The 14,429-nt window shown below is 43.5% G+C and overlaps 1 protein-coding gene across 5 annotated transcripts in view; it reads right to left on the bottom strand.

Moving 5' to 3' along the window:
- SYBU (syntabulin) overlaps positions 1–14,377 on the bottom strand; it is a 40,658-nt gene extending 26,281 nt beyond the window's left edge. For 4 of the 5 annotated variants that reach the window (XM_072852015.1, XM_072852009.1, XM_072852011.1 and 1 more), the window contains exons 1-2: positions 14,236–14,377; positions 13,847–14,033 (exon numbers count right to left, since the gene is read on the bottom strand). In XM_072852015.1, coding sequence (XP_072708116.1) covers positions 13,847–14,033; positions 14,236–14,262 — 214 coding nt within the window. In that variant the 5' untranslated portion in view covers positions 14,263–14,377. The other variant, XM_072852013.1, reaches the window with a different exon arrangement.
- Positions 14,378–14,429: the final 52 nt, after the last annotated feature.

Below are 14,429 nucleotides of genomic sequence, written 5' to 3'. Positions count from 1 at the left end.
AAGCAAGCATGGGACACGTGCTCTCCTTCAAGATATGTTCCTATCTGAACAACAAGAGAACAACCTACAGCCCATATGCACAAAGTCAGGATTTCCATTTAACTGGAATTAATAAAGGTTTCTCAAAATTGTTTTTCCTTTTAAAGCAACCATGATCACAGAGCTCTTCCATTCTTGACAAGTGGCTGTGAGGCACCTGGCTCTGAAGAGGATGTGTTATACACAGACTGCTTTTGTGTAAAGCCGAATTCCTCTGAGGGCACACCAGCGCTTCATGGCATCAGCATCCACCTCGGGAATAGACCCGCGTTCCTGACCTCCAGGAACACAAACACTCCAGCTCTTAACAATTAAATGCAAAGTAAGGAGTCTGAGTTTAGGTGAAATCCACATATCAAACATCCCCTTCATCTAATCACATCTCCTGTAATCTTGAGTAATCACAGCTCCCCTGAAAGTCATGGTGGTTTTAGAGATATACAACAAAACCAAACAGGCTACTCTGACACTGGGAAGCCTTGAATATTTACTCTCCTGGAGAAATGTAATTGTTTGTTCTTTCCCAGGACGAAATGAAAGCTGCCATCTTAATTATGCAATTGCACTCTGCTCCCGGTGCATTAGCTTTACCTAACATGAAACTCCAAGAAGTACCTGCAACCAAGCCAAGTAATTTGCATGACCATATTGCACTTACCACTTCCACCCTGTTCATAATTTAGGTCAAGCCTGATCTTGCATTGAGTTTTGCATGGGCAGACTGTTTAAAAAGTCAGTATATGACTATGCATTTATGAGGCAAAAGGGGCACCCTGTAATGATCTAACCCCCTCCCTGCCCACCTCCCCTCCACAGAAAAGAGCAGCTTTTGCTGTTAACTACTGCTCCCTCAGTACAGTAAAACAACCTCATCCGTTCATGTGAACCAGTTTTCCTTCGTGCCTGGCCAGTTACCCTACCCTCACCTATTTGTTTCAATGTTCTGCTTCTCATTTCTCCATGTCCTGCCTCCACTGCTGAGCAAGGTACCTATAGGTGCTGACTGTCCAAAGCGTGCTATATGCATTAGCATGGAACAGCAGCCAGCAGCCTGAGGTGTTGCTGCCCAGGCCTCTGCAAACTGCCAGACGTGATGCCAAGCCAGAATCACCTCCCGAGGCACAAAGGGCAGTAACAGTGCAAAGCACCTAATCCAGTTTAATCATATTTCATTCCTTCAAATCAGCTCAATTAAGACTACAAGCATCTCCTTTTGCCATCTGCTGCTGCCTTCTGCAACTCAGAATTAGTTCCTAGAAGAATACCATGAAGGAGAAGACCGCTAATAAGGTTTTCAGCCCACATTCACCTTGACTAAAACAGGATTGTTGCCGACATGATTTTAGTTTACTTTTTATCCTTTCCATTCCCACCAACATCACAATATAACTCAACACAGAGAAGAGAGAAGGCGGCAATTTCCTCCCAGATCAGCGCCCATTTCCTTCTCCCAAAGGTTCAGAGTCTCTTCTGCAGGCTGAATGAAGGCTACCTACAGGGCAGTGGATCAGCACAGCTGAGTGAGCTTCTGAATTGCATTTAAGCAGCTCCTTTAGTTATGCCCAAAGCATCTTCTCTTTAGAAGCACACAAACATTTATAATCAAATGTATTCAGAAAAAAGTGCAGGTTCATGCAGTTTATTTTCTCTTATGACCTTTCCACTTACTTAGATGTTTCTCTATGTGCCATTATTTTCAAAACTTTGTGTTTAAAAAAAAAAAAAGACAAGAAACTGTTTATTTCCTTCATCTGTCCACCAATAAAATCACTGCAATAGCTGGACAGTTCTGCAGACCCCACAGATGTGTTTTGTATGGGAGACTTTATGTATAAATAACTCCCAAAGCTATCATAGAATCATAGAAGTTGGAAGGGACCCATAAGGATCATCGAGTCCAACTCCCTGCTCCTTGCAGGACTACCTGAAACTAAACCATATGGCTAAGAGCATCATCCAGACTCTCCTTGAACTCTGACAAGCTTGGTGCTGTGACCACTTCCCTGGGGAGCCTGTTCCAGTGAGCGACCACCCTCTCAGTGAAGAAATCTATAGGGATGCTACCTGGAAGAACCTCAGAAGCTGATAAAACCTTTAAACAATTAAAGAACTAAACTACAGTGTTAAGAATTAGGCCATTAAACAAACAAGTATGTAAAACTATCTGCGATAAGAAAATAGAGTAGCTAAAGAAAGCATACAAAAATAGCATATAAAAATAAACATTTTAATTACCAGTCCCCTCACCATTGCCTCTGGTATCACACTGGTGACACTGTATGATCAGATTATGTCATATCTACATATCCTCATTTTACCCTTAAGGACTTCAGCTTTTGTTGCAACGGGGCATTTATTAAAGGAACACATGAGCCTGGCACAAAGAACAATAGCTCTTCTCTGCTCATACCTCTGGTGCCTACACCAATAACCAGGTGAGCATTCCCACTCCAGCTGAAGTACATGAATGATTTTATTGTACTCCCTCTCCTCTGATCGTTTGTTATTTTTTATATAATGTATAACTTCTACTCCTTTTACCTAGTATTAGCCAGAAATGGGAACAAAATCATAAAGTTTCCAAATCTAGGGCAAGCTGCAGAGAAACATTTTTCTGTGTCAGCTTTTTGTGGTGCCTTTTGAATAATCAAAATGTTTACTACCGCAGAAAGGAACAGCTGCATACGAAACGCCAGTGCTCACCACCAAAGGCAAGCAAAGCTCTGCTGTACACTGTGGGAATACAGCTCCCACCCGGCATGCAACTCACCGTTCTGGCACAGGGAAAAGTCCTGGTGAACACCGAGGCGCTATCCAACTGCTCAGTGCAAGCCAAATTGCCTGCACTTATCTTCGTTCTTCCCTGCTACCGAAGCCTTAACAGGCTATTTAATTGTATTTAATATTGTAGGTGAACTCCCTGCAGAAGACAGCAGACTTCCCCGTGGTCCCTGACCGCACATCACGCTGGTGCCCCCTCCGTCCTGCAGACAGCCCCATCGCCCGCCCTGCGCACTGCCGCAGCGAACACCTCTGCTCTCGTCTGCAGGAGGAAGGATGCAACCACAGCAGTGTGCGTTCAGCATTTCCCACAGACCTGAAAACTCCTCCAAAACCCCGCTGACAACTCAGACAGAAGGAGGTGAAGACCTCCACCAGCCCAGAAATGGGCCAAGATAAGGAATATATCTCCAAAATTGCCAAGGGGATAACAGGAGCAGACGAGCCCATGATGGGATTCACTTTCTGCTGAGGACATGATGTGAATGTAGTTTTCAGCAAGGTCAGCTAAGGATTCAGTCTTATAACTTGGCAAGAGTTTTGCCCCAGTAAGGATTTCAAGTCCAGACTTCTCAGGAATACAGATAGACCTGATTTACCTTTTCAGGCACGTGAGCATCAGGACGATAGAAGGGAGAAAGCTGGCAAATACTGCTGTGGAAGTCCATACTTCTGGTCTTGCCTCTATTATTTACTTGCACAAGAGGGAAAAACACATAAATTTGTAACACACGACTTTCATTGCTTTCTTAGCAATATTCATGGTGTCTTTTTTCACAGTGGCCTCCTAAGAGCATTCTGGGAGTAGCCTTTCCCTTTGAACATCAGCTGGATTTCATCACTGAAACTCTGTGTCCAACCCCTCTCCCAGATCAGACACGCTTGCCAAGTTTCGAAGCCAAGCACGGGATAGTGTCTCCTCAAACAAACAACCAGGGAAGTTGCTCAGAGCACTCTGACATTTGCATGCACTGACTAGCTTTCAAATAGTGAAGTCAAAGTATAAACAACAGTGTTAAAGATAATAATACTCTAACAACTGACAATAATATTGTTCTCATAGACTTTAAGGCCATACGTTGTGATGTGATAATTTCCTCTGATTTTCTGGGCGCAGAGGCTTTAGAAATTTCACTGGAATATGCTTTAGAGCCTTCTTTAGAAAAATACTGCCTTTTCCTGAAGACTTCAAGAAATACTGAATTTACAACCTCCTTATATAATGCATCCAAATAATTAATGATGCTCTCGCTGAGGAACCACTGACTTATTTTTACCCTCACTCCTAGCTGCCAGATCTAGTTATGCACTTTTATGGGTCTGACCTGTCCATCCCCTATCTGACCCCTTGTCTATGGTCCTACTTTCATCTTCTCTTAAGGTCCCTTGACCAACGTTCAGGCTGTACATAATCTGCATTTCGACTAGGAAATGTGGATTCCAGAATTAAACATGGGCCTCTAATGAACTTTTAAAAGTTCAGTGTACCAAGGCAAAAACAGTTTCCTGACTTTTACCTGATAGTTCCCTTTCTGTTCATCCTGGGATCTGTTAGCCTGTGTAGCCATAGCTCTGCCAGGATGGTGCACTGAGAGCTGGCTATTGACAGTGAGCCACCAAGGGTATTTCAGAATTTTTCAGGATAATCTTCCAATCTGCTTGTCTGCTCCACATTTTTTGTCCCCCTCTGTGTTGCTTTAGTCTTCTTTTTGTGGCTGGTCTTGTAGCACAGGGGTGTGTTATGCATTAATGAAAGCTGCTGACAGACACTGAAGGGAATATATCACCTAGCTTCCACCTGCTAAGGCTCCTTCTGTTTTAAATGGAGAGAAAGAGGCTCCTCTGGAGGATGAGTCAGAACAACAGCCCAACTGAGGCTTCTCCAGTCATCCCACTGCTCTGAGTCACTGCCTGGAGGATCTCATCTCTTTCCATTGACCAGCACAACCACCGTTCTGACTTGGGCAGCTGAACGAGCGAGGGGTAAGGGCTCACTGCCCAGTCAGAAAACACGGCTAACAGGAGATTTACAATATCGTTCTGGAACGACTGGATGACACAAAGGACCACAGTAAAAGCAGCGGGATGAAACATAATAGTATAAAATAAGTAGTACACATAGAAAGACAGACGTGGAGCATATTCACATGCACACCATCAGGCTCTCAATGGACAGGAGTCTGACTCCTACCTCACCACGACATCGCATGGCCCGCTGGAGGCACCCTCACCTGCCCAGCAACGATTTAGGGAGCACAGCTTAAGGTAAGAAGTGTGAATATTCTCCTCAGCTCCTATTCATACTAAAGCATTTCATTTTTACTGCAGCCATTCCAGTAGGTGATTTTATGTACTCTAGAAGATTAGTCATTTGCTACAAACAATTTGCCACCTGCAAACCTGCAAAATCACACAGACTGTTGAAAAAAATATTTAGTAACTTCACTAAAAGTAGAGTCCTAAAAATGCTACTCGTTTTGGTCCTTCTGATTAATTCTAAACTCATTTTACAGCTATTTTTAAGATCTGTTGGAGTTGGTATTTAATAAAATTAATCAGAATATCATGTGCTTGTGAAGCAAGTGTCGTACCAGAAGTCAAGCACACTGAAGCAAAGCACAAGAGCAACCAAAACTATAGCCCTGTCAGGAAAAGAGAGGAGGCCTACTTATACAAAATCCTGCTAAGCAAATTGATTCCACATTTAATCTCTATGTCTCTGCAGACAGAACTTGAATTAACTATGCTCCATTTTGCCTGTGAACGAAGGAAGGCTAGCAGCTCCACCACTCCCTGAGGTCACCCAGAGAGGCTGTGCAAACTCTTGTCCTTGAAGGTTTTCTAGACTCGGATAGAAAAAGCCATGGCTGATGAGATGTAGCGCTGGAAACAGTCCTGCTTTAAAAAGGAGGTTGGATGAAATGATTTCCAGAGGTGCTGTACAACCTACATACTTAGGATCATACTTTTCCTCTACATTTTTCAGATGCTCCACAGCTAGCAACCGCGCTGTTTTTCCCAGTCCATCTTTCAAGCTGGAACTATTGATTTTACTGTTCTAGTCATAAAATCTAACCCAGTAGTGAAGTAAGTAAAATCAAAACTAAATATCTTCAACCCCCTTTGCTTGTTGCTGAGGTTCCTATCATTAATATACAGGCAACTTTTATACCCGTTCCTCACCGGCCCCCCTGACCTTGCTTCCATCACATCCAGAGGTCACTACTGAAAATTTATGGTCACTACTGAAAATTTAGTATGGAAGCTGCTCACTGAATTCAGCAAGAGGTCCTCTCTGCTCACTCACAGCATGGCATGAAAGGTGACAGGCTCAGATTATGTAGAACAGGGGAGAGGAAGGTGAAAGAAGATGGACTGACCCACTCCTACAGCTTGGGCATCTTTTACTATGCAGTATTTCCCATAAACATGTCCTTAAAGGTCTCAGCTCTTGACATCTGACTGTACAACAGCTAAATGTTGTGGTTTAACCTGGCAGGCAGCTAAAACACCACACGGCCTTTCGCTCGCTCCCCCGCCCCCAGTGGGATGGGGGAGAGAATTGGGAAAGAAAAAAAGTAAGATTTGTGGGTTGAGATAAAGACAGTTTAATAGGACAGAAAAGGAAGGGAAAATAATAATAATAATTATAAAAGAATGTACAAAACAAGTGATGCACAATGCAATTGCTCACCAACCGCCAACCGATGCCCAGCCAGTCCCCGAGCAGTGATTGCTGCCCCCCAGCCAACTCCCCCCAGTTTATATACTGAGCATGATGTCATATGGTATGGAATAGCCCTTTGGCCAGCTGGGTCAGCTGTCCTGGCTGTGCCCCCTCCCAGCTTCTTGAGCATCTCCAGCCTTCTCAGTCGGTAGAGCATGAGAAGCTGAAAAGTCCTTGACTTAGTGTAAGCACTACTTAGCAACAACTAAAACATCAGTGTGTTATCAACATTATTCTCATACTAAATCCAAAACACAGCACTATACCAGCTACTAGGAAGAAAATTAACTCTATCCCAGCCGAAACCAGGACACTAAGTTACACTGAAGCAGCAAATTTTAATTGACTTCAGCAGCAAATCTACTAATCTTCCTTCTATTTGAACATTTCACTAACAAGCAGGACTGATGTGAGTTCTGGGAAACCATGTGAAAAAAGGACTATATAATAGTGGTTTGCTGGCTTTATCATTACCTTTATAGCACCACTAATGGTATTAGTACTACAGAACAAAAGCATCAAGGCTTACTAGTAAAAACATCAATAAAAATAGTTCTGTTACCAGGAGAGCACTGTGGTCAGGAATAGCACAGCTCCTAGAGTTTTGATATCACATCACAGGTAACATCTGGACAAGGGGTTTCAGATGATGAAGGACTGAAAAGCTATTTGAAAACTTTAAAGAAAAGTTTTAACTAAAGGCCAGGAGAGGAAAGAGCCTGAAAAACAGACAAAGAAGAATCTTGGCTGTTTGGCAGGAATTTTTAAGCGCTTTAGTAGACCTCACTAACCTTTCCTGAGACCAATAGCTGGAAGTAGAGCCACTGCTGCTACCTCTGGCGGGAGAGCCTCGACTACATCAAGTGTAAGAAATAATACCCATTTCGTATCATCACTATGTAAAATATATGTATATATAGATGGGGTTTTGTGTGTGTGCTTTTATGTGTTTAATTCTATTATGCAGCATAGGAAGAAATTAAATATTCTATCCAATTTTGGAGGTACCATTTTTTAAAATAAAAACCTTAAACAGACCACATAGAAATTTGTACCTGTTCCTCAAATGGTACAACATGTTATACTTCTTCATTCTGATATAGCTCTGCCTCTATGGCTGACAGCGTATGTCTGTGACCTTCACAGCTTCAACATCACCTCCTAAGGTTGTCCTGTTTACCTTCTAATGATGCATGGAAACCACATATATTCTGTCCATTGTTACTTCATGCATATTTTTCATTTTTTTTAATTGCCACCAAACCCAGAATGGCACTTAGCATCACCATAGAACCCACACACTGTATTTGATACATACATGCCAAAACACCGTTCCAAAATTTCAAGGATTTATATTAATCCTATAAATGTAGGGTAAAAACATGTCACGTAGAATTTCTTTTAGAATATCAAGATTCTCTTTTAATACAAAAGAAATCAAAGACTTTTGATTAAAGGCTCATTTCTGCTACAAGTTGTGATGTTCTTCAATATGCACGGCAACATTAAACTCAATAGAAAATTGCATGTAAACCACTTTAAAACAAAATTATTAGATTACGCATTGGTGGTGAAGAAAATACATGACATAGCTTAGAACTCAGTCCATAGTACAGAGCAAGCTGTGACAAACAGGGTAGTAGAAAGGGTGAGGTACTGACTGTTCTCAGGACACCATCCAAAATGTGCCAGAGACAACGGCAACTCTTCTACTGACCTCAGGAGGCTCTGGGTCAGGCTTTAAAGGTTCACAGTGCTGACAGATACATAAAAAGGTGACAACAAACATTCAAAAGGTCAAATATTTTGGCTTCCAGATGTTGTTGTGTGGCACAGAAACAAAAAGATCGTTACTTAGTAAGAGGGAATAAATAGTGAAGTTGAAAGGGAAGCAGGGAAAGGCCAAAAACTGAGGAACGGGCAGGCTTTGCTCTTTAGTACCTAAGCCCTTCTCTCATTTCCATGTTTGGAACAGATCTCTGCACCGCAGAAACAAAACTGGTGGTTCACAATATGAAGCAATAATAAATTATTGCACGTAAGCCAGCCCAGCAGGAAATTCTCCAGGGAAGCAGCAGTGAGAAAAGGAAGCATGTCACCAGTGTCGCCCTTATGCAAAGGCCATACGTGCATTTTTGAAAGCAGACTTTGTTTCAATGTTTTTGTAAAATAATATTACAGTGATTACTGAACTGCCTTACAGTGTGCTGCAAAGAAATGTGCTGGAGAAGACCTCCACTTCAGAAGTTTGAAAAAATGGCAAAAAGACTGTGGAAAAGCATAGCATAAAGGACTGCAGGAAAGAGAAGCTAACTTTCAGTATCACATACTTGAGGACTTTTAAGCGTATCTCATTCAGTAACTCAGAATAAAAAAAAAAACAAACAAACCAGCAAGGAACTATTTAAACAAAATATTACTTCTTATAACAAGAAACAAGAAGAATGGGAGAGATCACTGTTCCCATAATAATACATATATATATACATACATATATATATATACACACACACAAATAATAGGGGTAATTATTTTCAGTAATTCATAATAACTCTCTAGCCTCAATCTGTTGACTTATTAAAATAGTGCAAATTTGTTTTCCTCTACCTTTTCCTATTCAGAAATATATATTTAAGTACACACATTTTAATAGTGTAGCTTCCAAGGCTAGCTGATTTACAATACAACCTACTTCAATGCTTAGCAAATAAATTTTTTACTGGAGTGTGAGAAGGTACAGCATTTCGTCCAGTAACATCCATACAAATTCCCTTCTCCTCTGGTCTGTGGCTAGCAACATGGGTAGCGCATTCACATTGACTTAAATAAGCCTGCCTAAAGCCTACATGCTGGTTATTTTGACATATGCACTGCAAACTCAGCCCCAGCATCCATCACCAGCTGGGCCAACTGGCAAATAATCTTCGAGTTCAAGGGGACTGTGCACAGGAGCAAGTAAGCAGGGAACGGTAACACTGAGATCCCTGTTGCAGCACCTACACCCCAGAGCTTACAGTGCAGCCGCAGTACCGGAACTTATTTATTGTGCCACGCATGTCAAGAACAAGATTTTAAAAAAATCTTTACACCAGAAAAGAACAAGTTATGAAATAAGCACTGAACCCAGACCTTGAGATTTGAAAAAAAAAAGCAAAAAAGAAGCTTCAACTCCTGTTTCTGAAAACTTTGTTGGAGTGAGTCACAATCATTCATATACAGAGATGCCACTGTTTTTCAATGGCCCGTAGTACTATGCAGTCTAGTTAAAAAGGCGATTTGCAGGTAAGCCCAAGAAAAGAGGAACCATTTGCTATGGGAATAAAACAGGTTCTCTGGCTCATAAAGTCTTTTGCTGAACTGATTATTAAATGCACAAGTGCTTCCTGCAAAGCTGCATCTCAGTTAACAAAGCGCTGCTGCATGACCTGCAGAAATTCAGGCGGCTGGCTTCTGAAGAAAGGCTGAAGGAAAGTTTGGGCATCATTATAAATGTACCATGTAATAAGTCTTTTTCATAAGGAGAAATCTAAAAGCTGAGCTATTCAGAGGCAGAAAATAGAAAAAAAAGTATATCCCAAACCAACTTCCTTTTAAAATGAAAAGCTAAACAGACTGAGTTTAGCACATCCAGGCTGTCTTCGATCCAATACACAACTGGCTTGGTATCAAAAGGACATGTACACAAAACCCAAGGATAACACCCCGCCCTAAGGATCTTATTTCTTACAAGGCAAACACTGCAACTGGAACTACCAAAGGTAGCCTCACTCCATCTCGCAGCAGTCGCTCAGCCACGGACCCGTGGGCAGATGATTCATTTGCAATGTTTAAGATCGCGCCCTCTGCCCAGCTGACAAGGTAAGCGTGCGTGGCCTCTTCAAAACCAAGTGCAACTTATGAGGAAAACACACATGAGACGGGCAAATGCTCGGTAGCAGCCGAGCCAGACGAAGCTGCTGGGAGAATGTTTTTTCATCGTTTGACATCATCCAAGTTCTGTGGCTGACATCCAAGCCCAAGGAAGGCAGTGGCTGAAGGAAGAGAAGTGATCCCGTATCAAATGACAAGCAGGACCCCAGATGAGCTAAGATTTTAAGCAAGGATTGCGCAGAATGAATACTGATACAAAGACTCAGCTTGGCCACAAAACATCCTGAAAGCATCCATGTTCACTTGGCAGAAACACAGAATATTAAAAATACATTTCGTCAGGAGTATCACAGATAAAACAGTCTCACCGTGTTTCATACGGATTTACAAAGCAAAACTGACATAAAGTTAATTGCAAATAATTGACCAACATGATCACGTGAGTCTCTGATACAGTCACACAAGACAAAGAGGGAGAGGATCACACAAATTTAAAACTTATCTCAGACAGAACTAACAACTTCTTCAAAAGAAACCAAGCATTAAAACAAAGTGTCTCTTGTCTGTTGCCAAGTGGTATTTTTTGCTGTTGCCACCATACTTGCAGCACCGCCACGGTTCCCAAAGGTTCCCCCCATCTAAACCAACATTAATGATACCTAGAAGACCCTGCTGCTCTCATTTAGAGAGAAAGAACTCCAAGCCTTCATTTATGTTTTGGGACCAATGTTAGCACCCAGGGAAAATGGACAACCTCAGAAGCTCTAGGGAATCAAGCAGGAAATACATATTTAAATGGACAAGGAAAAAAAATCATTTCTACTGGGGGGAAAAGAAGTCTACTGATCACAACCACTTGGTGTCAATAATAAAGGAAGAAGGGTAGAGAGCGACTTGTCAAGAGAGGGGTAAAGAGGAAAGGAATTATTCCAGAGGCCAAGTCACACTATCTGCTGCTCATTAAGAACCTTTTGGAGGTTAATGCTCCAAAGTAGTTACAAAAAAGACATTTATCCAAATGCTCATGAGCTTTTTCATACTGCCATCACACTATTTTCATCATAACATTCATCTGCTCACCTATTCCAAATTTATTACTTGCTAATTTTAAATAAACTGTCTGCGCATGTCACTTCTCAATGAAGACGGTAAGTACCTAGCAAAGCACCAGGAGAGGCAGGTTAGAGGCTGCGGCCCCTCCACTCACCTCTCCACGCAGCTCTTCTCCATCCCCTCCCCAGAAACAGGAACCAGCAGCCACCTGCTGCTGCTGGGGAATTCCAATCTAAATTAGACATACTGTGATAAAGAAGGACTGTAAGTGGAAGACAGGGAAGAGACGTCAGTGAATAAGGAAATCAAGTCAGTGGCTGTTGTCATACCTGCATCACAGTGAAAAATCCATCGAACCTGTCAACACCAAAACCACATACTGGGATGGAGGACAGTGCCTTGGCTGATCCTTGGCTGCGTGAGGTTTGACGACTCGCAGCAGTCAAACTGGGCAGCGCATACCTGTACGGGTGCTGCAGGCAGCTTGAGGAGCACAAGGCTCTCAGCATGGGGAAAAAAAATCAAACTAAATCAACGCAGCATTCACGGAAAAATAAAATATGAATAAAGGAAATAAAAATATGACCAGTTGTGCTTAAAAGGCAGGTTAAGAGATGCATCGCATTCTTGAATACCTCTGTGAAAGGCGCCTTAAAACTGTCAAGCCATGAGATCAGACACACCCAGAGTAAATACAAAGCTCTGCTGGGACTCAAGACAGCCTATACAGTGCAGTGGGACAGCAAGGGTATTACTTTGGCAGCTCTGCGTTGAGTAGATCTGAAGAACGTGATAGAAAACCAAAAGACATCATAAAAAAGGATGTCAGTAACCAGGATGAAAGGCTTGTCAATACACAGGGGAAAAAAATCAGGACAAAAAGCAGCCATTTGGGAGAGATCATAAAAATAATGTATTTCTAGAAAGCTTCAAAAGGTTTCACTTCCTCATAACAGGCAAACTCAAGCAGGTAAGGTGGAGGGATCCAAAAGGCATGGGAAAAAGACTTCAGCATTCTTACAATACTATGTTGTTTGTTTAATGCTCTGCATTGTTCATTAAACAATAACCAAATAGATCATTTCACTGAGCCTGAATTTCAAAATCTATCCAAGCTAAGAAGGAAATGGTAGATTCAAACACGGATATTGTGTTCCTCATCTAGGAAAATTGACTGTTCTTGTACACAGTGTTCAATACACTGCTTTTCATTAAAGGAATTTAAAAAAAAATAACAATCTGAACCACTGTAGTGAAGACAAAGATAAATATGAGCATTTCTGGCTGTTCTCAGGAAAACCTTTGGTAATTGAAATACTTTATGAATAAACAAAAAGGAAGTTCAGGAACTTGCTCTGATATTAACTATTACAAAAATACTTGTTATAATTCAGATTTTTAGTTAGACAGAGAATGTTATGCTCTCCAAAATACTATTAAAACCAAATTTTTAGTCACCAAATGATCTTTAAAATTACTGCATGCATATAGAGCCCAAGATGTTCATGATGTGACCCTTAATGCTGTTATCCACATGCATAATGTCATACACGGTGAAGAGTTTCACTGAATTAAAAGATTACTTACCACCAGTAGGTACTGAGTCATTCACTGCTAGTTGAGGCACTTAAATTGTGCTACACTCTACACAGGACAATTATTTAACATAAAAAAATCTGGTTTCAAGTTGTCCCTGACGTAAAGGGATATACTCATTTTGAAGAGCAAATGACACTTTTGTGGTCTACAGTTGCAGAGTAGTAATTTGCTTCGGGTGTATCACCCAGCCATTGCCCTCTCTACGGAGAAGACATCATGCCCAACTCACACCTGGCGACACGCTTGTCAGGCGAAGCCTGAATTCCCAAATAAACAAAACTCAATTCCATATGACAGCAAAAACCTCACCTATGCATTTTGTTCCGATTCACGCACGGAGATCATCGTCCAAAACCAAAAGGAACTGCAGTCTTTGACCCACATCTGATACCCTTGACGGCAACTCCCCTGTTTTCCAGACTCTTTGGCTTACGGGCTTTTCAGAATGCCTCAAACCCACGCTGCAGTTTTTAGGGCAAATCTTTCTCTTTAAAGCAACTATTCTGCCGCAGTAAAACCGCCAACTTTTTAGCAGCGGATAGCAGAACTCGAAATGGAAACATCTGGTGTCGCTTATGGACACGTATTAAACGAACAGATACTGGATTCCCCCGGAAAAACCAACGGTTGCCGTTCTTCAGCTGCAAGGCGGGATGCTCGTCAGGGCTCGCTACGAGCCCGACACAGGGCGCTGCGCCCGGGCTGACAGCGCAGCCTCGGGGCCGGCGCGGCGGGGTGACCCGGCCGCGGGCTGGGCGGGGGGGCCGGCGGCGGTACCTGAGCAGAAGCTGTTGCTGCTGACGGTCCTGCCGGAGCCCCCGGAGGAACTGGGCGGGTTGAATTCCCGGCTCTCCTCTTCCGAGAAGGGCGACTCGGAGGCGGGGGATACCTTCTGCTGCGGCCGCAGGACCAGGCGGGGGATGCGGCTGCGGGACACCTCCTTCTCCAGCTGCGTCTTCTGCTCCTGCTCGGGAAGGGACACCCCGCCGTCAGGGACCCCTCGGATGCGCCCTCCTCCTTCCACCATCCCGGCAGGGGCAGGCGAACCCCGGCCCCCCCGCGCTCCCCGCAGGGCCGGGGGGCCGGGCTTCGCCTGCCCCTGCTTCGCCCCGCGGCCGCCCGGCCCCGCACCCTGCCTGCCGCCCCTTCCCCGCCCCGCTCCTCACCTTGCTGCTCTCCCGCAGAGGCCCCATGGCTCCTCAGTCACCGCGCCGCCGGGGACCGGCACCTGGCATGGGCGAGAGGGACGCGCTCAGCCGGGGCTGCTGCCGCTGCTGCCGCTGCGGCGCTGGGGGTGGCGGCTCCCGGCCCGGCCCCGCCGCCGCCGCTCCCCGCCCCGACACGTGGTGCCGCCGACGGC

This window comes from Ciconia boyciana, chromosome 2 (assembly GCF_034638445.1).
Source record: "Ciconia boyciana chromosome 2, ASM3463844v1, whole genome shotgun sequence".
Lineage (NCBI taxonomy): Eukaryota > Metazoa > Chordata > Aves > Ciconiiformes > Ciconiidae > Ciconia > Ciconia boyciana.
Note: the sequence above shows the minus strand (reverse complement) of the source record. Positions and strands in the feature narration are given on the sequence as shown.